Genomic DNA, 22546 nt, shown 5'->3' on the forward strand with positions numbered 1-22546 from the left:
GTGTAGGTGACTATGAAGAGGCCGCCCAGGTCTAGACAGAACCACTCAGCCGCAGCCCTGAGGGGTAGTGTGAGGCCGCAGGGTGCACAGTGGTGGTCTAGAGTGGGAGTGGGGTCGTGCTCCACACGGGGGGCTCATGGAACCTCAAAGGGACATGGGAATGCTGTGACGTCCTTGCATCCTACAAAGATACTGCCACCCTGTTAAAAGACGGCCTTCCTGAGTTCAGGTCGCCAAGCCCTTCTTCCCTTAGTGCTCTTGTGGACTCTTCCCTCTGCCTGAAAACCTTGGGCGCTCTCCTTGCCCCCTGTTCCGCACTTCCCCTGGCTGATTCTGGCACATCCTGCAGGTCTTAACCCGTGGGTGGCATCCCAAGCAGAGCCCCACACCCTCCAGCCCAGCCCAGTCCACTGCAGGCTGCACTGTGTGGTGCATCGCAGCTGCAGAGCACGGCTGAGCTGCTCAGGAATTCAGAGCTCCTGTTGCTTTACAATCCAGTGAGTGACAAATGTTTTTTAAATTCATTATAAGTTTATTTTACACGCTATGAAAATAAGGCTGAGCTCAGGAGTTGGACACACTGGGCGGCCTGGGTGCTGTGTGTGAGGTACAGGTGTGCTGATAGAATAGCAGCTGCAGAGCACGGCTGAGCTGGAAATGAAAGGTTCTCATCACTTGCAGACTCCTGCACTCGAACACAGTCTCCATGCAAGCAGAGTTAGGTCTCTTTTGTTGTCCTGGCACACAGTATGTATTGGATTCCTTTCCTAGGGCTGCCGTAATAAATACTTAATGTCCGTCTCGCCCTTGGGACTTCTGTGTTTTGTGCAGTCTGCACCCTGGCCAGTGCGCTTGGTGCCTGCTGTGTGTGCAGTACAGGTGTGCTGAGAGAAAGCAGCAAGTGAGGAGGCAGCAGGACTTTGAATTCTGGGGACACAGAGATCCATCCATCTCCCTTTACAGCCCTCTATTCACATGCCGCCATATTTGGGATGAAGTCAAATCAAGCAGACTTTTTTCCCTAATAAAGCCATTTGTTTCCTGTCTGCTTTTCTGCAACAGGATTTGCATGTGATTCATCTAGATTGCAGTAGCCCGCTTGAGGCCCTCAATGACAAACCCCTTAGAAAGTCAGTTATTTCTTGGATCTTATTCCCACTGCTGTAATAGCCGAGGCTGGCTCTGCTAGAGGCGGTTTGGAGCGGAACTGTCCTTGCCCTGACAGCTTCCTGAACCTCCCAAACACCTGGGATATGGCGTTCCATTAAGCCCACAGGAGGGGCCCTTTCCTTTTAGGCTGCTGCATCCCGTAACCTGGGAAAGGTACACTTGGAAAAGTTTGGTGTCCTTGGTCAGTGGTCCACCTCATGGGATGCAGAGCCATGGTGGAGTCTTCCGGTGGTATTATTTGTAGGTTTCACTTTTTGGTCTATTTGATAGTATGGACCGGCTCAAATGTAAATATTATGAATCTTTTCAGATGCTAATAAAAATCAGTCCCCGTGAGGCTGTTCCCTGGGGTTGGAGGGAAAAACACAACCATGCACTGGTGCAACTTTAAGACCTTAAACTAGAAGTAGTTCTGGCACCTTCTGTGGGCGGGTGGCCATGGGCAACATGAAGAGATTCATCACTGAGCAGCCACAACATTTGATCATGTTATTTATGCCTGCTCAGGAATTCAGAGCTCCTGTTGCTTTACAATCCAGTGAGTGACAAATGTTTTTTAAATTCATTATAAGTTTATTTTACACGCTATGAAAATAAGGCTGAGCTCAGGAGGTGGACACACTGGGCGGCCTGAGTGCTGTGTGTGCGGTTCAGGTGTGCTGAGAGAACAGCAGAGCTAGGTAAGGGGGCAGCAGGGAGGATCGGAAGTCCCCTGGAAGTGCCAGGGAGGGACATGAGAGGACAGCATGAGAAGAGCAGAGGTGGGGACTGTGTCCGGGGTCTGATTTGGACGCGCTCCACGGCACTGTCTTTAGAAGAAGCATTATTAGATCACCATCACAGCTCAGGGAGGTGGGGATGGAGACCTCCATTTGTTCTGAGAAAGGTACAGAGACTGGCCCTGGCAGGGGCTGGGGATTCCTCAGCAGGAACATTCTTGAGTCAGGGCTGAGGGTAGGCATGGGGACCCTCCAGGCCCTGGTGCCTCTGCAGGGCCCACAGTGCCTCTCGGGATGAGTAGGTATTGGCCTGCTGCCCGCCCATGGCCTCCAGCCTCCCCGATGTCCCTGCTTTCACCTTGATAGCTGCTCCGTAGGGCCGAGCAGATGCCCAGATGTGCCCCTGGGCTTTCTGCCTGTTGGCAGCTGGGCGGCCATAACCTCATCCATCTGTTGTTTAGATTTTTACTCCCAGGGCAGGAAGCAGGGGCAATTATTCAGTCTCTTCTTTGACCAGAGGACCTCAGGTGTGGCCTCCAGAGGTGGACCCAGGGCACCGCCCTCCTGGACCTCTCCCTCAGGAGGCCCTGCTCGCCAGCAGGTGCCTGTAAGTGTTCCTGTGTTGCAGATGAAACGACAGAGGAACAGGGTGGGAAAAGGGCTCACCCAAGGACACCCAGGACAGCAGCCAGTCCAACTGCCACTGTGCATCCATTTCCATCAGCAAACTTAGTTCTGCTGTGAGCAAGCATTGATCCAGGGTAGAGGGAACCGCAGCCACGGCCCTGTCCTCACAGCCTTCTGAGTCCAGTGTTAAATGTCCCTCCTCTGCACAGCTTGACATTGTCCCCCACTGTGCTGCACAGGGAGGCTCGAAGTGTGCACCTGGGAGACTTGGTCCATGGCAGGGGTCAGGTAGGGACTGCGTTGCATGGGGACATACAATTGAGCTCTGAAACATGAATAAAAATTGAAAGCAGGGTAAGGAGAAGGGATTTGCAAGAGTCCAGGAGAGGGATAGCACCTTTGGGTCCTGAAAGGGGAAGAGGCAAGTGTATTTGAGCAACTGACAGGAAGACAGTGAGTGGGAGGGATGGCTGGGGCTGGTGGCAGGGCCAGGGGAACAGCCTTGAATGTCACAGGGGCTTGGGTGTCTCTCCAGGAGCAGTGGCAAGGACTCTGCCAGCAAGAGAACAGCTTGGTCTGTTTGTACTTGAGAGGTCATCACCAGCTGCTTTCCATACTCTGGTCACCAGAGCAGTGACTGTGCCCTGCTCTGAACCATTCAGGCTGCCATCATAGAAATTTCTAAAACAAAAGAGCTTTTCTTTTACCTATTACCTCTTTATTTGTTTTCCAATTGTAGGTCAGTAAATTGAAATGCACTATGTGGCTGAATTTATTTAAAATAACTTAAAGCTGTGTATTATAGGATGTTTATGTTTTTCTATTAGCCTACTAGAAATGCTGAAGGTAGAGGCAATTCTAGGAAAGATAATGAAATAGAGAAATGTTCCCTCTCCTCAAAAGTTATTCTGATTGATCTAAACAGAGCCTGGATACCTGTAACAGAATCATGAAAAGACTGATAAATGCGATGCACATTATCTAAACATTGAGCTGTGTTTTTTTGGAGAGATACATTTCTTCAATAACCTCTCAAAATTTCCCCCACAGGAGATGCCAGAGAATTATCTTGTGACTTAAACTGAAGTCTCTGAACAGGGTGTAACTTCCTGGGAAGGCTGGGAACTTACGCCCTGAACACTGATCATTAGGGAGCCCTGTGGCCCCTCAACAGAGCCCAGGTGGACACTCCCTTCCGCCCATGGGCTTGCTGCACTGTGAAAGCTGGGATCTCAGAGGCAGGTACTTAGGATGCCTGGAATGAGCTGACCCAATCTAGCACAGCACCGTGGGCCTGCACAGGCTGCAGAATGAGGACCCTGGGCTTCCGGTCCAGTGAGTTTGGGGGAAACAGGGCAGATGCTAGTTCCCACAAGAAGCTTGTATGATTATACAAGATAATAAATGTAATAATGGAAATCCCCAATGAAGGCAGCTGAACATGGCAGCAACCTTAGTAGAAGACTAAATTTCTTTTGATGGGGAGGTTCTCCATCATGCCAGGATATTTTGGCAAGAATAATCCATAGAGACAACTTAGAGCATTTTACACACACACACACACACACACACACACACACACACACACTGAGTGAGGCCTGGTTTCATGGGGTCGCTGTTGGGCACCAGCTGTATGCCTTCCTTGGTGAATGGCTGCTCCCTGTGGTGGTGGAGAGGCCTGTCTTGCCTGCACAGGGGCCCCACCCCTGCCTCAGCTGCTGTCTGTCACCTCCTCAACTTGATGAGATCTGCAGCTCTTTGGAGGGGTGAGGTTCCCTCCTGCAGAGGTCTATTGACTGTGCCAACCCTGGCGTGTTGCAGATGCTTTATTCACTTTGTGACTTTGTGTCACAGACAGGGTTTATTTTTTCCCCTGGGAAACCACTTACCTGGAAGCAGAGACCAGCACACCTGCTGCATTTTTGTGGTGCACCAGCAGGATCTCAGGACTCCAATGAGACCCACCTAGAAAAAAGAAAAGTCAGCCCCCACGGGTTCAGGCATTTAGATGTTATCGAGATGGCTGGTAATCTTTCAGAATTTAAATTGTTCTTCAGAGTCAGGAATAAGGGCTGGGGTTGTGGTTCTGTGATAGAGCACTTGCCTAGCATGTGTGAGGCACTGGGTTTGATTCTCAGCACTGCATATAAATAAATGAATAACATAAAGGTCCATCAAAATCCAAAAACATTTTTTTAAAGTCAGGAATAAGATCTAAATTCTTGCAATGCTCAGATGTGAGTTAAAGAAATAAAAGGGGCGAGAGAATCAGGTACTCACTTACAGGTACGTGCTAGGAGAGATGGCAGCTTGCAGAGACCACAGATTCGCACGCACAGAAAACCAGTCCCAGGAGCAGGTGGGAAAAGTGCGTCCTGGAAAACTCCACTGGCCACGTGTCAAGGAAGAGTAACGCCTTCCTCCCTTTGCTCTTCCTAGATTCGTTCGTGGGCGGCGTGATTGGCCTCATCTTTGCATACATCTGCTACCGACAGCACTACCCGCCGCTGGCCAACACGGCCTGCCATAAGCCCTACGTCAGCCTGCGCGTGCCCACCTCGCTGAAGAAGGATGAGAGGCCCACGGCGGACAGCGCGCCCAGCTTGCCCCTGGAGGGGATCACCGAAGGCCCCGTATGAGGATGTCCCGGGAGATGGACGCTGAGCCCCGGGCTCCCTCTTCCCCCAACGCCGTAACACGGTGGCAGAGGTTTTCTGTAGTGTGTTTCTCATCCATTATTTCTCCAAGTTTCCCTTGTGCTTCCATTTTGCCGATGGTCTTCGTGCCACTCTCGAGGTCTCCTTTCAACGTTTTCGAATTTGCAAGGTCAACACACCGGGGGGCGCTCTCTAAAGACCAGGGAAGGGCTGCAGGGGCGGGTGGGCGTGGCTGGCCGCTTCCCTCCACCAGGTGTTCGCCACCGCGATCGCCTTCCTCCTCCTTCATGGTTGTAAATCACAATAAAACCTCCCACCTGGAAGACGCGCCGTCCAGTGTGGCGAAGTCATTCGCAGCTGCAGCGGGTTTCAGCCAAAGCCAGCTCTGTCCATGGGGGTCCCGCGGCTGCACCGGGGAGCAAAGGCTCGTGTCCCAGCGCGTGTCCTTGAAGTGGGTTTGAAACGCAGAGCGAAGGTCTTAGCATTCCCCGCACTTTTTGCATCACTTATTTAGAAAGATTCGAGCTGAATACCCCCATGCACAGACCTCTGCCAAGAACAATGAAAACAAAGAAGCACTCGGGGAGGCCACCGAGCTCTGGGCTCTAGGTGCAGGTCCTTCCAACCTTACCATCTAGGTCTGGGAGCCCACGCTGTAGCTCAGCCTCTTACAGAAAATTCCACTGCACCCAGGGAAGGTGCCACTGATCTCCCAGGTCAGGAAATCAGTTGCCACCCAAGGGTGTGGCTGCATGACCCCTGGAGGACAAAGGCAGCTCCAGGACCAGAGGTTCCTCGATAGGGTCAGCTGCTGATGGGTCAGTTTAGAGCCAGCAGGTGTCTTCCCTCGGTCATCTCTGCTGTGGGTCGGCCCTGGAGCCATGCACCACCTTGTGAAGACCTCCTTCAGTGGACTCCGGTCCTGTCCAGCTGTGGTGCCTCCAAACTGCTTTGGCCCAAAGCTGCCATGATGGTCTCACAGGTGTGGGGAGGGAAGGGAGGGCCCCAATTGACGTCCATCAAGGTCAAACCATTGACTTGTATCAATGACAGCAGCTAACATCTTTGAAAGCAACTTCAAAAATGAATGTGAGGTATTTTAAGTTAGATTATAGTCAGTCATAACGTGATTTTAAATCCAGATCTAAAATTTGTATAAAATTACAAAATTAATAGGTAGTTAATAAAAACTACAATGTTCAAAAATAGAAATGTGGGAAAAGGAACTACCATGGGGTGGGGGTAGGGGGGCAGCCCGACATGTGCATACACTTTTTGATTCTAGTTTTTTCTAAGTTTTGCAATATTAAGCAGAAGGAAGAGTTAGACTTCAGTTAATGGTCAATTAAAATTCTGGACCATGAAGTGGAAACATAATATCCATACTTAACATTTTAAGATTAATGGCCAGGAAGAACTCTGCAAAGTAACAAAAAACAGAATATTGTTAATGCTGATCATTAGACCAAAGGCCCCCAAATAGGCTGTGTAAAGGCTTTGATTAGAATTAAAAAGGATGTGACAACATGAACGTGAGGCGGGATCCTTGGGAGCCATAGTTAACAGCATACGCCAGCCCACAGAGGCAGGTGTTTTGTGGGTCCATATGTTTTAATTTCATGCTCTATTAATGTGAAGAAAATATAACGCCCTAATGCACAGATGAAATGGCTGGGGGTGAGGGCATTTGTCCCTAGTCCTGATCCCTTCTGGATGTGAAGGTTACCAGTCAGTCTCTTTGGCAATGCAGGTGGCATAGGAGGGGAGGGGACAGAGCCCACTTGGAGCTGTTGTGTGCAAGGCGTCTCCTGCCTCTCTGTGTGGACACACTCAGTCCTCACTAGAAGCATCAGCATCAAAGGTCAAACAGCTCCTGGGACCAGAAAAGGAACACAGGGAACAAGGGAGGCTGGGAACAGCAGGTAACTAAAGAGCAACACTGGAGAAATGGTGCTCCAAGTTGTCCCTGCCAGATCCCCAGATTTAAAAAAAAAAAAAATCAGGAACCTACATTTTTATGCAGAAGTCCTTGCTTTTATCCCAAGCAGCTATCCATTGAGATGTTTTAGGATGTCACTAACCAAACATCTAGCTGAGAGCAATTTGATCAGTAGGTTTTGTTAATATAAGAAATCAAGAGGTAGATGTCTCAAGGATGCCCAGCCTTTTCCACCTCCTCGCTCCACCATCTCAAGTATGCCAGTGATCCTCATGATCACACGGTGGCTGCAGCATACCCAAGAAACACATTCTTATCTAATCCTGCTTAAAGGTAGAAAGGAATCCAGTCCTGTGACAAGATAATTCTGTTTGTGGGTCTCTTTTCATTAAGAAAGGAAATATTTCCCTGAGAAAAGTCCCCTTTGCCTACATTAGCTAGAACTGTTACATGGCCTCCCTTAGGAAGACAATGGTGCTTGGAAAAGGGAGTCTACAGTGTCTTCGGCCTTTTTGTAGGAGGTGGATTCTGTCTGTTGGGAAAAGAACTAAAGATTGGCTGTTGGGTGGATGAACAGCAGTGCCTATAACGAAATCCAATTTAATTAAAATACAAACAAAAATGGCACATATTTGTGCAGAGCCTGCTGCTTTCAGGCCCGTCGGGTCACATGACTTCTTGGTGGGTTGGAATGTGCCTAAGGCTCTGTCAATCCATTGAACCCTGCTGGGTCGCAGCCTTCTAAAGAGCTCTTGGAACTGAAGCCACTTAGCTTCTCTTCCAGGCCTATTCCGTTCCCTGGAGGGTTCTGGAACATTCTTCCACCAACTGTTTTGGGGACTCCGTTCCTGTCTTCCTGCACACCATTCCCTTGCCTCCCTTCACTTTATCACATCCCCTTCTTGCAGTGTTGGTGGGTCCTTGAACCCTAACCTGCTCCCTGATGCTCTCCGGAACTGACCCCCTTGGGAAGTCTCCCCCTTCACTGGAGAAGTACCCATACAGGGTAGGGCCACCTCCTACAAAGGGCACCGCGGCCTTCCTAAGAGGGGCTTATAACAGCTCTAGCCACCCAAGCTGACTGGTCAAAAGGGAGACAGCTGGCCCAGGTGGGCCAGTCTCGGCCTCACTCCTGGGAGTTGGAGCCCAGCGTGGCTACCTTAAAATTAGACAGCATTCTAGAAAAGACGCAGCCTCTAGTTCCAGGGACCCCAGGGAACCTTCCCGAGAAGGTTGGTTCCTCAGCTCTTCCTCAGTCCTGTGAACCACACAGAGCCTATCAACGCAGCAGTTATTTTTACCAGAGTTGCTTTCTGTCACTTAACGACTAAAACAACTTCTAAATAACTTTAATCTCATCAGCCCCAGCTCCACAGACAGGGAATCTACAGCAGGCTGCATTGATGACCTCGGGCTTCAGAGTCTCTCCCAACTTTCAAAACCCAGTTCTCTTAAGGTTGGTCCCTCTACCTTGCAAACCCCAGCTGAAGGATCCAGAGAATTCCTGGCTGGCTGTCACCTCAACTGCAGTGCCCCAGGTCTCGCTGATCCCAAACTCTGGCACACACCCAAATCAAAACACCCAACAGATAAATGAGGAAGGCCCGACATGGGGCTTTGATCTTCTTCCCCAGTTTGAAACAAGCAAAACTAACATTTTCTTGAATTTTGAAAAGTGAAATGTTAACTTCGGTGTAAAACTGATCTCTTTGTTTCCTGTAGTGCTGAGATCAAGCCCAAGGCCTCTCTCCCTAGGCTAGCCCTCTACCACTAGCTACACCCCGGCCCAGATGTGCCAGGGTCTTAATGATGAAGCATCTTTGGGGAGTGATTTTCCCCTGCGTGTGTTGGTGTTCGTGCCTTTGGACTTGGCTGGGCACATCCCATGGCTACTGAGTGTGGCTTTTGTTAAACAGAGATGTGAACATATTGGAAAATGGCCCTGGTCACCTGTGACTACAGTCATCCTAGCACAAAAAGTTCAGTCTCAATTAGGATGAACAATTCAAAGTAGCCTACATGGCTACTGCTGTCTGGGGAGGCGGGAACTGGGGAACTGGCATTCTAAAGGTGGTTTTTGTGTGAGGGGAGAGGAAAAGAAGAGAGGGCCTAATACCAGTGTTTCCCACAGAAGTCTCACGGAACTGGTCTAGCTTTGCAAATTAACACATTCTAAATTCCTCTCGCAGAGATTCAGAACACACAATGCCTAGTGAAAGCTCCGAGAAGTCCTACAGGAATGAAACTGACCCTGAAGCAGCCCCATCTTTCCTCCTGGCACCTCTGGTTCCAAATGGGGCCAGGCAGCCCTGCTCACAGCTCTGCCTCTAACAGCTCCACTCCCAGGAGCCTCAGGTTCTGCTTCTTTAAAATGGGGTGACATCAGCCTTACAGGATGCTGTTGGACTTTTTTTTTAAATCAGGAATGTAAAACATATTGGGCCATGACAGTGGTGTCACACAGGGGAGCATTAGCTGTGCACAGGTTCAAATTCAGCTCCCACAGCTCAGTATCACTGCAGAAACCCTGAGTCCCTTGAGGCAGCCGCAGAGCAGGCAAGCACCCTGGCAGTCACCTCCCTGGGGTCCATGCAGGCTGCCGCAGCAGAACACCACAGGCTGGGGGCCGTGTGAAACCACAGGTTTACATCTCAGGGTTCAGGAGGCTGGAAGTCCAACATCACAGCGCCTCCAAGTTTGCTGTCGGCTAGGACCCACTCCACGGTCCAGATGCCCTTCTCATCAAGCTCAGGGCTGGAGGGAGATGGGACCCTCCACAGCCCCTTTGCTCAGGGCAAGGGCTCCAACCTCCTGACCTAGCCACCTCCTAAAGCTGCACCTCCTAATACTGCCACCTTGAGGGTTAGGAGGGTTAGGAGGGTTAGGATGTAAACGCTGAACTGTAGCACCCCTAAAGAGCGAGGAGCCATTCTAATCCAAGCTAGGAGCGGTCCTGCAGCGGCAATGACGTCATCGAGTACCCAAGCCCAACTGCGTGATGACCCTGGGCCAACTGCGCCGAGGCCGGTGGGCAGTGCTGCAGTTTACCCACGCGACAAGCCCAGGTTCCCCCTAGAAGAGGTTGAAGTATTATCCCCGTGAAGCCCCCGGGGTAGGTGTCTGTAAAAAGTTAGATCTCTGGGAGGTTTGGTGGAGTCAGGGGCTGTGGCAGCCACCGCTGCTGGGAGGAAGGCCACCCCACGTGGCATGCAGAGACCCTCCGAGGGCCAGGGAGGGGGGCCCTACCTCCAGGCTTGCTCCTCCTGAGGCCTCCCGGGGACAGGCAGGGTGGGAACCCAGCAGGGCCAACTTCGGCCACCCTGGAAGAGGCCCAGCTGAGCCAGCCACACTGCAATTGCCGGGAAAAGCATTAAGTTGGAAAAACCCAAGAAAAGTCTGGGAGGCTCTGAGCCTCCCAAGGGCTGCAGAAAGTCAGATCCACCTGGGCCGACCCGGGAAAGAGCGCTAGGAGCAGCCCAGGTGCAGAGGTTTCCTGGGGCTGACGCTGGGGCAGGGCGGGCTACAGTGTAGGGCTTCCAGACACAGCCGGGAGTGGTTTAAAAAGAGGAATGACATGCAGGATGTTTGTCCTGCACAGGGTTTCCTCAACTGATAAAAATGGGGTGGGGAGGCCAGGGTAGGACAGGGAAACTTGGTGCACACCCGCTACTCAGGAGGCTGAGGCCGGAGCATCCCAAGTTCCAGGCCAGCCTGGGCAACTTAGCAAGGTCCTGTCTCAAAATAAAACAAAAATGGAAAAGGGACGAATGTAGCTCCGGTGGTGGGGGACTTCCCCAGCATCAGTGAGACCCTGGGCTTCACCCCTAGCACAGAAGGAGGCATGGAGTCAGCTGCCCGTGTGCACCTGAGTGGGTGTGTGTGCACACACCTGGAGACTGTGGGGACATGGGGCACTGCCACTCCCTGGAGATATGGACTGGGCCTGCGCTGCCTAAAGCTGACTTTGTGGGACATTGTGACCTTCAGCTGGTTTCCACACCTGCCTGGTGTCCTGCACCTGCACCTGGAACTCAGGTAAGGTCCTGGAAGCTGGGCTCCCTGCTAGGGGGCTCAGAGGGGAAAACCTCAGCCATGGCAGGGTTGCCTTCTGGGGTTGACTGGAGGAAGGGCACCATCACAGTGTGTGTGAAGCTCCAGCCACGTGACAGGGGAGCACTGGCTGTGCACAAGTTCAAATTCAGCTCACACAGCTCCGGGGCAGCCTGCAGACCTCTGGAAGGCTCAGTGTCCTTGTGCAGAAGATGGGTGTTTTAAATAAAGAGGGTGCGATGGAGAGTGCTTTGTACAGGGCTCGGTACACAGAAAGGGTTCAACATGTGGCATCTGTTGTCAGGGTGCAGAGGGATGTGTCACTGTGTTGTAGAACACAGGCTGTTCCACCCACCTGAGTGTGCATGAGCCTTTCTCACATTTTGGCCAATTTTCATTAAAATCACTAAATGAAAATTTCATTAAAATCATTGTGCTTCCTGGCCCTCCCAGAGGCCTCTTCCCAAGAACACAGCATCAGGATTTTGAGTACCATTTTAGATACTGAACACAGATAATGTTGGGGCTCAACAATTTCCAACACGTGATCCTGAGAAAGGCACTGTCCCCAGTGTACAGATGGGGAGAAAGGGCCACAGAGAAGTGCAGAAACTTGACCTGTAATGCACTGTGTGGGGGCCAAGATCAGGGGTGAAGCCAGCATCCCCCGGAGTCTGCGCCTTAACCACTGCAAGGTCCTGGCTGCACTTGTAAGGGTCCGGCGGAGCGTCAGAAGGAGAGACCACACAAGAGACCAGCCTCATGCAATTGCAGGGGGGAAGTTTTATTGAACCAGCATGCTGGGGCTCAAGGCTCACTCAGGAAGGGAGAGCAGCCCAGAGCCCAGAGCAGAGGTCAAGCAGAGCTTAAGTACACTTTTTGGAGAGGGTGGGGGGCTTTGCATACATCAGAACAAATCATCTTTAGGCGCGGGAAAATTGAACAACAACCCTGAGCCATGATTAGTGCATACATTGGCGGGAACAGATTGGACAGGAGTGATTGGTGCTCCTAAGTGGGGTACACATTCAAACTGATTGGTTTAGGTCCTGCAATGCCTATGTCTGAGCTATTTGGAGCCCTTAGCTAATAAACAACCAGGGAATCAATGGAAATATTTACTGGGCAGTTCAGGTATTGTTCTAACAGCTACAGAGATTACAGGTTCCGGGGGTAGCAGAGGAATTTTAACAATACCTGGCCTATTATTATTATTTTTAGCCCAAGATTTTCAATTTAGAAGCTTTACAATGCCCAATCTTTTACACTTTAACTCAGACTCTTGCAGCTTAGAATCAGCTTAGAAATTTTACCTTTACACACTCAACCACTGTCCTTCTCCCTGCCTGAGGAGTCATCTCCATGCGGCTTCGGATGGAACTCTGCAGCCCAAGCCACGTGCTTCTCATCACCACTCCCCATGCAGCTGGTCAGAGCAGAGAAAGAGACTGAAGTTGTTGTCCCTCTAAATTTTCATCTTCTAAATGTTACTGAAATCAGTCTTTCTTTAGCTGGCGTCTCCTCTCGTCTCCTCTCTGATGTCTCCTCTCTGAGGGTCTCTGTTTTCATGGGTGGCATTCGTTCTCTTACAAGTGGAGATCCCTGGGAACTGGAGGCAAATGCATCGGCTCAGCCTGGTGTGAATCATTGCAGGTGCCATTTCCTATCCTAAGCAGTCTGAGGAGGCTTCATTCGCTCCATGCCTTATGCTCTGGGGTGGGAGCACCATCCAATTTGACTCACCTGAGTCCCCAGCCCAAGGATGAACCCTGCACATGGTGGAGGCCCTGCTGTGTTTGCTGAGTAAATGATCATGAAGAAGCAGGCTCCCAGTCTTGTTCTGTTGCTGTATCTCCTTTCTGTTTTGCAGTTGGCTGGAATCTTGTTTCTAGATTGTTCTAGAAGCAGGAAGACACATTGGAAGGCCAGTCATATGCAGGGAAAATGGAAGCTGGGAATGGAAATGGGAATCTTGAGCCTGGGTTGTCTCAGGGGGATGGAGCTTTGGGGAGAAGTTTGGATGGAGAGGACAAGAGCCTGAGCCGAGGACCGCAGCTGGGTGAGAGAGCCACTGAGCTGTCTTACCTCGCCTCCTGCATGAGCTCCTCCCCACCTGGCTCCTTCTCCTCGGGTCTCAGCTCCTGTGCTGCCTCCTCAGAGCCCAGCCAGCTCCTCTGCTCCTCTCCTCACAGGCACACTGTCTCCCATAGGCAGTTTTTAATCATATTTCCCCATTAAGTTTCATATCACAATTATATTGTTCATATACTTTTATGGGCTGAATGTTGTCCCTCCTCCTGATTCTTATAAAGTTCCCACTTCAGTACTCTGAACATGACCTATTTGAAGATACCTACAGAGTCCCCATGTTAGCGTGAGTTATGGGGACAGACGCTCCTCCCACATCACCCAGGTTCTTAGACGAGATCTGGACGCAGACATACCCTGAGAGGAGACAATGTGTGAACACAGTCTGCAGGCCAAGGAGACAGGCCTGGGACACGGTCTCCCTCACGGCCCAAGGGAAGCCCAATCCTACTGACACCTGACCTGCACAACAGTGAGAGAGCTCTGCTGTCCTCTGAGCCAGCCAGGGTGGGGTCTGGGTCACTGCAGCCCCCGGAACTAACACAGCTTTCCCCTTTCTGCTTTCTCTAGAGTGCAGGCCTCATGGAGGGGATCCCCTCTGTTTCATCACAGCCCTGTCCCCAAATATATTGCTGAATTAACGAATGGGCCCATCATTTTACTCTCTCCATTATCCCTTTGATGTTGGCTCATCAGATGTAGGTGACCTGCAGAACCTGCTTGTCTCAATGGCCTGAGGACAAGAAGGGGATGGTGCTGAGTGTTCCAGGGGTGCAGGGAGGGCCTTTGAGGGGCAGAAGAGCAGAAGCAGCCCAAGTCCCGGGTCAGGCTCTGGTTTGGGCATGGAGGGGGTATTGGTGAAGGCGAGCCTGTGCTCCAGGCTCACAGCAAGAAGGGGATGGAAAATTTCAATAGCTTCCACAAAGGGTAGGAGATTTCTGGGTGGCAGTTGGCTGTGTGGACTGGTTTGGCTGTTGGGATCCCCATGTGTTGGGCTCCCAATCTTAAATGATTGAGGGGTGCACCAGCCCAATGGATAAGGGACAACTCTAGAGTCACTGAGCTCTTAGCTTAAATAGATTTGTACTCACAGATTGACATGCCAGCTGTCCCACGGGCCTGGGCAAGCCACCAGGTCTTCTAATCCTCAGTTTGGTCAACTGTGAAATGGCAATAATGGCAGCACGCCCCTCAGGATTACTATGAAAATTCAATGAATCAGTACCTGGCACCCAACAGCACTGGGGACATATTGGCTCCTTGTTACTGTTTCTTACTGACTAATCCTGGAGGAAGGAACTCTTAGTGATTACGCATAGGATTAGTCATATTTGAGTTACTTAAAGTTATCTGAGGCAGCTAACTTTTAAGAGGAAAAGCTTATTGAGTTCACAGTGTTGGAGGTCCAAGGGCATGGCGACCACATCAGCCAGTCCTGGTGAGGGCCTTCTCTTGGCCACATCATACCATGATGGAGATATGGGTCAGATCAGGTCATCATGTCTTAGCCAGAAGCAGAAAAAATTGGGTGGGAACAAATCAGGCTCTTCTTTAGCAACATTCCTGGGAGAACTACCAAGGAGCCCTACACAAACTACCCAGAATGCATATCCCAATGACCCAAGAACCTCCCATTGGACCCCACTCCCCAATGGTCTACCACATTCCCACAGTGTCAGACTGCAGACCAGGCCATCAGTCACAATGCAGGACACTCAGCACACACCCAAGCCACAGCACCTTCCAGGAAGTTTTCCCAAAGTCCTCTCCTCTAAAACCCAGGGACATGGGTCTCCCATATGGCCTTGGACTTTACACCTCTCTACCTTTGACTAGCAGTGAGTAAAAGCCATGATTAGAAATTGGACTACAGTTGTTGACGGCGACTGAAGAGCTGAGCCAGATGAAAGAAGGGACACAGGGGACCCAAAGCTTGGTGCAGCTAAGGACTGTATTATTGGCAAGCTCAGCACTTTATAGTTCACAGTGGGTTCCCAACCGTGGAACGCAACTTGGAGGTTAGGCAGACAAAACACCAAAATATCTCTTTTAAAACAATGCTGCATTTACATTTATTTCCTTAATCTTTAACCTAGATCTATACTAGCAGCTAAGCACAAGATCCCCAAAATAACTCCACCACAGGGAAAGACAGGAAGCATGTGCACAGTCTCAAGAGGAACTCACGGCAAGTCTGACCCTGTCCACTGAGCATGACCTGAGAATAGTCTGCTGTTCTTTCTTGCTCTGGCCTACCAAGAGCTCAGAGGACACTAACTCCTTAACATCTGAGCTCCATCACAGTCCTGGAGACCTCAGACAACTCCGTCATACAGTAGCTTGACACTTTAAAGAGAAAGAGCTGGGGTTCACAGGAGACCAATCAATAATCTGAGTCCTGTGTCCAGAAGAATGCAGAGCAGGGTTTGGGCTGTGTATGCTGTGACATTCTCGGTGCAGTTTACAAACACATCTTCATAGTGGGGAGCACTAGGCTCTCCAACAGAGAATGTAATTCACCTCCAAAAGCAAATGACTAACCTGATAGAGAAGTAGAAAAGACACAAAAATAAGGAAGTTGGCTCATCTGACTCACAGAAAAGAATTTCCAGAGGATGCTGGTGTCTCAACAGAGCCTCTCCCTGGCACAAACTCTGGGTCCCTGTTGGGTTGGCCATATCCCAGTGCCCTTTGGCTACCTTATCTTTTGACTCCTTAGGAGGGACAAGGGATGGTGGCTTCCAAAAGGCCTAGATTTTGAGGGCTGAGTGAAATGGTGAGAGAGCAGGAGTTGGGAACCATCCTAATGTGTAGACGTCCTTGACTGACCAGGATCTGCAGGGCACACCTTTGATTTTTTAAATCCCTTGAGAGAGATCCCACAAGCACTACTGGGTAGTGGGTCCAAGAGAGCTATGTGACCCGGAGAAACCTCATCTTGGCATTGGTAAAATGGCAACAATGCTGCCCTACTAGCTCTCAGGGTGGCTGTAAGGCTCAGGAGACAATGCCGGGGCTTGGGAATCTGACCGTTTGAAAAAGCACTGGTGGGAAAAGATGTCCTGTCCTTCTCCCTCAGTCACTGACGCCCATGCAATTCTGGAGTGGAAAGCTGGCTTGGGAGTGGAGTGGGTGGTCATGAGCAGGGCTTGGAGGTTAAAACCTCTGGCACTTTTGGCAATGCCAGCCAGGCCTGTGCCCAACAGCCCAGACCTAGTGTCTTCCACTTGACACTGGTCTGCTGCCTGGGAGTCATTAGACCTCTTTGTTTTGAAAAACATTGTCCTAAATTCTTCCATCAGTTGAAATTGCCACATGGTGGGTCTTACCTCACAGCAACTTCTGCTCCGAGAGGGACCTGCTGTGAGTCAGCTGGAAGGACTGACAGGGACTCCAGAGGGAAGAAGCTGCCACTTCATGGCCTCTTAAATGAATTCCCCAGCACTCCAGTCTGCTCCTTCCCAGCTCCTCAGTTAGAACACCTTAGAACACCGGAGGCGCAACTTAACTAACAAACCTGGAAACTTTGACCGCTAAACTTCCAAGAAAACCAAAAATAACAGAAATGTCTACGACTTTACAAGCTCACTGGAACCCTCATGAGTAATGCACCACTGTTCTATGAAGAGTGGGTAAACACAAAAAGTTACGAACTGTCAAAAAATAAAGGCAAAAAACTATACACTGTATCTTAAATATCATCAGTCTTCAAAAACCCGACTAGGACTAATTCGCTTGTAATTGAACTTGCTCATCTCATGCTTCCTCGACAATGGTTGTTCAGAGCTGCAGACTGACTTAAGGGCTCATTTGGGATGGTGGCAAACGAAGCCACCAGCTAGTGTTGTATTTAGGAGTCCCTGGCCATGGTAAATGCTGTCTCCACCCCTCAAACATTTAACCTGGGGGCTTCCCCGTTTTTGTCTGCTACTCTGTGCTCTTTCCCCATTGACAGAATTCGATTTTCCTGGGGAACGCCTCCTCCACCCTCTGTCCAACGGTAAACGTGGAGCTGAGCCGCCTCAGCCTCAGAGGTGGGCATGTGATTGAGCCTGGCCAATCAGGAATCACCCCCTCTGACCTCAGTGATTGGTTAGGGCATGAACATGTGGCCAGGAACAGACCAATCAGAACTGCGGAGATCCATTTCTGAACTTTTTATTGGAACCGCCCAGAAGAGAAGCTGTCTTTTGGCTGGGGTTGTCGTGGGTGGGGCTGGAACCTGGGAAAGCTGCTGCCATCTTCCCAGCAGAGGAGGCGCACGTGCTTGGAGCCCAGACGGAGCGAACTGATGACATCACTTGGGTTCTGGACCCGGCTGTGCCAGAAACCAGCCCCGACCTGGCTTTTCCGCTACTTGGACCAATGCTCCCCTTTGTCTTCAGCCCAGTTGAGTCAGATTTTAATGTGGCCCTCACTCAAGCACAATTCAGTGGCAGGGGCTGGAGCTGGAGCTCAGTGGTAGAACACTTGCCTCGCAGGTGGGAGGCACTGGGTTCCACATTAAAGTAAATAAATAAAGATAATTGTGTCCGGCTACAACTGAAAAACAAAATAAAACAATTTAGCCAGATCTTGGATCCCGTGTGGCTGAACAAGACGGACATTGCAGTGAGTCCGAGTCCTGGACAGCGGCGATGCCCCTTTTCTCCTCTGCAGTGGCGTCTACCTGAGCCGGCCCTTTCTTTCCTGCCAGCCCCTTTGGCTCCTGACCTGTCCCCTTGCTCGCCTTAGCCCTCAAGCCAGTTGGTGCACCCCATTCTTCCGGCTCCTGTTTGGAACCTGAAAAGTGGAACTTCACGTAGTAGGCTTCTCCCTCCTCAGCGCACTGTTTTCCTGTCTTGGCGAGATGGGCTGAACGCCACGCACCTTGGGGAGCCGGTTCACAATCTGTGGCTGCCTTCAGCTGCCCGAGTGCTCATGTATGCGCAGTTGGGCCACATCTGCAATTTCTGTTTGATGGCTCAGAGCCACAATTTTACCCTGTCATGGATGCCATTATGTCATTTTGGAAAATGTAGGGATATGGCTGTCCAATTTCTCCAAATATCTGTTATATAAATATACATTTAAATCCACTCTTACTTGGATGTGATCTGAGGAGAAAATGTGGTCTTTGTGGTTTGCTTTCCATAGAAACCAGAAAAAAAAAAAAGTAGGTTAATGTACCTTCAATATCACAAACGGTAATGAAACACTTGAAATATCATTTGCAAACTATTTTTACAATGTCAGTTTTTCATGAGGAGTGTAGCAGCTACCTCTCCTCCTGAACAACATAGCCACTTGTAGGCAGATGGGTTAGTTTTAGGATCTCAGTTTCTATTTATGGAAAAAAAGAAGTAGCACAGGTTGGTGGCAGAGGCCACTCAGCCTTATGTGCACTCCAAGGCCACATCCACCTGGGGCATGATGACGTGCTGGCTTAGGACACTTACCAGAAAGCTTCATGCTGATGAAATGCTTTTTCTCCCATCAGCCACTACATTAAACCAAAAAGTTTGTCAGCTGAATCATATCATGCACTTGCCACGTGGTTCAGCTCTACTTTTTACCCAGAAGAAAGTCCACGTGTCCTGCAATGAAATGTCAGTGTCAGCTTCAGAATATAGTTATTAATGCTCTGAAAAAGATAAGACTCTGCACACACCTGTTACCACATTCTTCAGGTAAATAGGACCAAAGATTCTATTTTTATGGAGCAAAAAACGGCCCTTTCTAAGAGCAGATTTGAATCAAAGAACTTCGAAGAAAACTGTGGGGAACTGTGGAGGTATATGTCAGCGTTTTAAAGCAATATTTCCAGATATGTTTTTAACAAAAAGGAGAAAATGGAGGCAGGCAGCCAGACAGACCGAAAAAACAGAAAAGGAGAGAAAAAGAAACTAAAAAGATGAGAATGCCAGAATGCCGTGGCAGTGCCACTGGGCAGAGGAGGGACACTCTGGGGTGACAGGGCTCGAGGAGTAGGTGCAGGGGTTGGAGCAGAGCATGCGCATCAAGAGCTACGTCTGCAAACCTGAGCAGACTTGTTTTTGCCTAGCAGAAGGGAGACTTAGAACCACTAAGTAGGAGAGGGACTTTAGCCCAATGTTAAGAACCTTCTTAATGGAGAAATGGGCTTCCAGTGAGACACAGAGTTTCCTGTCTAGAGACATGCTAGCGGTGACCAAGCACACAGAGGGCGTGTTGACAAAGGAAGTCTGACACTGCGGAGAATGTTGGGCTGGCTAACTATGTGTGTCACATTTGACTCTTGGAGATTGATCAGTGACCTAATAGAATACCTGAAAGAAGTTCAAGCCATTTGGGAACAAATAGAGTTCAGAGGAGGAAAACACTAAGGCAGCAGCAACAAAACATGTACCAAGTTCATGTTTTGCAGAAACAAAGAGGCAATTACTTCCCTCAAAAACCCCACAGGGAACAATACTAGGTAGAAGTTAAATCACGGACATTTCTCCTCATTAGCTAGGAAATAACTTGAGCTGCCCTTCTAATTAGCATCTGTAGCAGCCCTGTGCAGCCAGCTCTGGAAAACTCTCAGAATCTAGTGAGATGGTTAGAAAAGTTGCTCAGTCCCAAATTGTGCATAGTCATTGTTGGCCAGAACACTGCCACCCACACAATGACATGAGTAAGAGGACCGTAGGAACCAGTTAAATTCCACGACATTCAGGATAATAACCTTCAGAGTGATTGCGTGGTTCTGCAATTCAGTGAGTCTCAGAATATTCTTAGAGCGAATGTTCATTCCCTTTTGTGGTTAGAGACTTCCTTTAGCACCCAATCTGCATGTAAAGAGCAGTGTGTGTGTGTGTGTGTGTGTGTGTGTGTGTGTGTGTGTGTCTAGGCAGTGGGGATGAAGACATTGAATATAAAGGCTTACATTTGAATGACATTTTTTAATGAAGCTAAGCAGATTATATGTTCCCAAACTACCACCTACAAGTTCTGATGGAAAAAGCCAACCCCCCCCCCCCCACTACCACCACCAACTTGTGCCTGTTCTTAGCAAGCTCTAGTCTGGGGACATGGGGACTGCTACTTTGTGCAGGCTTGCTACATAGCTATTTGTAAAATCATAGCTATTTAATGAATATTGGGATACTTTTTAATATGCTTATTGAAGAATAGGAAATGATTTGGTGTAGTTCCCCAGCAATAATAGAGAAAGCCAAAGCACGGTCCAAATAGAGTTCATGTACACTTCCCTGTTTTCATCTTTTGGGTTCTTATCAATATTTGTACTTTTCTCATTCTTTGGCTTTGAAACTGCCATAGGTGAAGGGTGGGGAAGTGGGAACGGGGACACTTTTCCAAAGCCTCGAGAGGCGAAAGAGGAAATGGGCACTCAACCCCTTGGAAAGGATTCATTGAGTATTTATTATTCTCCTGTGTCCTGGCGAACAGCTTTTCTTCATCTCATCCAAGAAAACTCAAGTCCTTGGTCTTTCCAAGGCAGAGGTCATCATCTGGCATCTAAGGGGGGGTTTGCAAATGTTTAGTTAATTAGATGTCAAGAAAATCAAGTGGGAAATAAACATGAGGGACTTCATATTGAGAGAGTCTGACAGGGTAAAATCAATTTCCCATGAGAAAAGGGATTTGAATAAGAGACAAAAAACATACCTAGGGATTTAGGTTCTGGGTCTCTGTTTCTATGGCCCAGTTTTTGCCATGATTGTAGGTCTCTGTATCTTGGTATTGGGGTGATTTTTAATTGTGTGCTGGATGCTGTAAATTTCACTTTTTTGAGCATCTGGATTTTGTTGCTTTCCTTTACATAAAGTTGGACTTTGCCCTGGCTGGCAGATAAATTATTATTATTGATTTTTGAGCTTGTTTTTAAGCTGATTAGAGTGGCCCTACAGTTATTTTTATTTTATTCTAGGTCTCATTTAGTCCTACCACAATGTCATGGCTCTCCTAAAGTCCTAAATGCTCTGGGTATTTAACGTGGTCTCTTCACTCAAAAACATCTCCCAGTCCTGCTTGAGCTCCCAGAATTGTACAGTTCCCTGTTCCAAGTCAGCGGTTCTTTTCTAGACCAGTAGATTTTTACTCTGAAAATGCAGAGCTTGGTATTTAGCCAGAGACTCAAAACAATACCTATGGAGATTTCTGGAGCTCTTTCTTTGCAAAGCTCCCTCCTTTCTAATACTCTACCCTGCAGAGCTGCCTTGGTTTCTCTAAGCTGTGGTCTCTGGCTCCTCAGTTCACCCGACTGCTCTGTGCTGATCCCTCCCCTTTCATTGGGTTGGAGAAGGGCTTCCAGGAGAAAGTTGGGATGATTATTCATTTGACCTTGTTATTTCTTTTCTCTCAGGAATCATGGTCCTATGCTACTGCTCCAATATCTGAAAACAGTTGTTCCCCATATTCTGCCTGGTTTTCCAGTAGTTTATGATGAGAAACTAAGCCTGGTACCAGCTACTTTGTCATGGCCAGAAATGGCAGTTCTTAGTTTCCCAGTTTCTGGGTGCATCTGTTGCCCTGCTTCTGCTGCCAACACTTCCTCACACAATATACAGTGGAGTGGCAAATGGGACCTGGAGGTTGGGGTGAGGAAAAGATTGCAACCCATAGGGTGTCAGGGAAAAATGTCCCCTATGAGGGGGAGCAGCAAAGACCCATAGACTGGGTGTGTCCTGATCTTCTCCATCCAGGACCCCACCCTGGTACCCCTGTAAGCCTGGCCAAAATCCTTCTCCGCCCTACCCATTTTCAATACAGACCCACCTTGTCCCATGTCACTCTTCTGAGAGATGGCAGTAGATGCTAAACTTGATCTAACCAAGCTGGACCATATATTTCCCCCCAGGGTCCTGAGCCCTTGGCCTGGATGCACAGAGCAATGGTGCCTTTGTGCAGCAGGGAGGGCCAGCAGGGACACTGCCATTAGCAGGGGTTTCAAACTAGACAAGTAGGCAGTGACCTCTGCAGTGGACACCCTCAACACTAGCTCCACTGCTTTTCTTAGCTGTATTCTTTCCCCAACCCCCGCCCAGAAAACACTCCGTCCTCTCTGCCCACCTGCCTGGCCTTCAAGTCCAGCTCCAACCCATCCCAACTGTCAGCTGGTTGTGTCGTATGTGCCAGGAGCCTGGCTTGGTGTGTTGGGTGTGTGGTTTCTGACCAGCAAGTGTTTTGTCCCTGGGGCTGCTTTCTAATTAAATAGTTGGGTCACAGATTGTTGTGATTTGTTTTGCATAAACTAGAGCAGGAAATTGAAAGCTATTTGTGAGAAAAAAAGAGAGAGAGAAGTTTGCCCAAAGGATGAAAATAAGCCTGAG

The 22546-nt window shown here is 49.4% G+C and overlaps 1 protein-coding gene across 1 annotated transcript in view; it reads left to right on the forward strand.

Annotated features, from left to right (window-relative positions):
* Plpp4 (phospholipid phosphatase 4) overlaps window positions 1-5155 on the forward strand; it is a 55504-nt gene extending 50349 nt beyond the window's left edge. The window contains exon 3 of the mRNA XM_026384262.2: window positions 4956-5155. Within this exon, the coding sequence (XP_026240047.2) occupies window positions 4956-5155 (200 nt within the window). The remainder of the gene's footprint in view (window positions 1-4955) is intronic.
* The last annotated feature ends 17391 nt before the right edge of the window (window positions 5156-22546 follow it).

This window comes from Urocitellus parryii, chromosome 5, assembly GCF_045843805.1.
Source record: "Urocitellus parryii isolate mUroPar1 chromosome 5, mUroPar1.hap1, whole genome shotgun sequence".
NCBI lineage: Eukaryota > Metazoa > Chordata > Mammalia > Rodentia > Sciuridae > Urocitellus > Urocitellus parryii.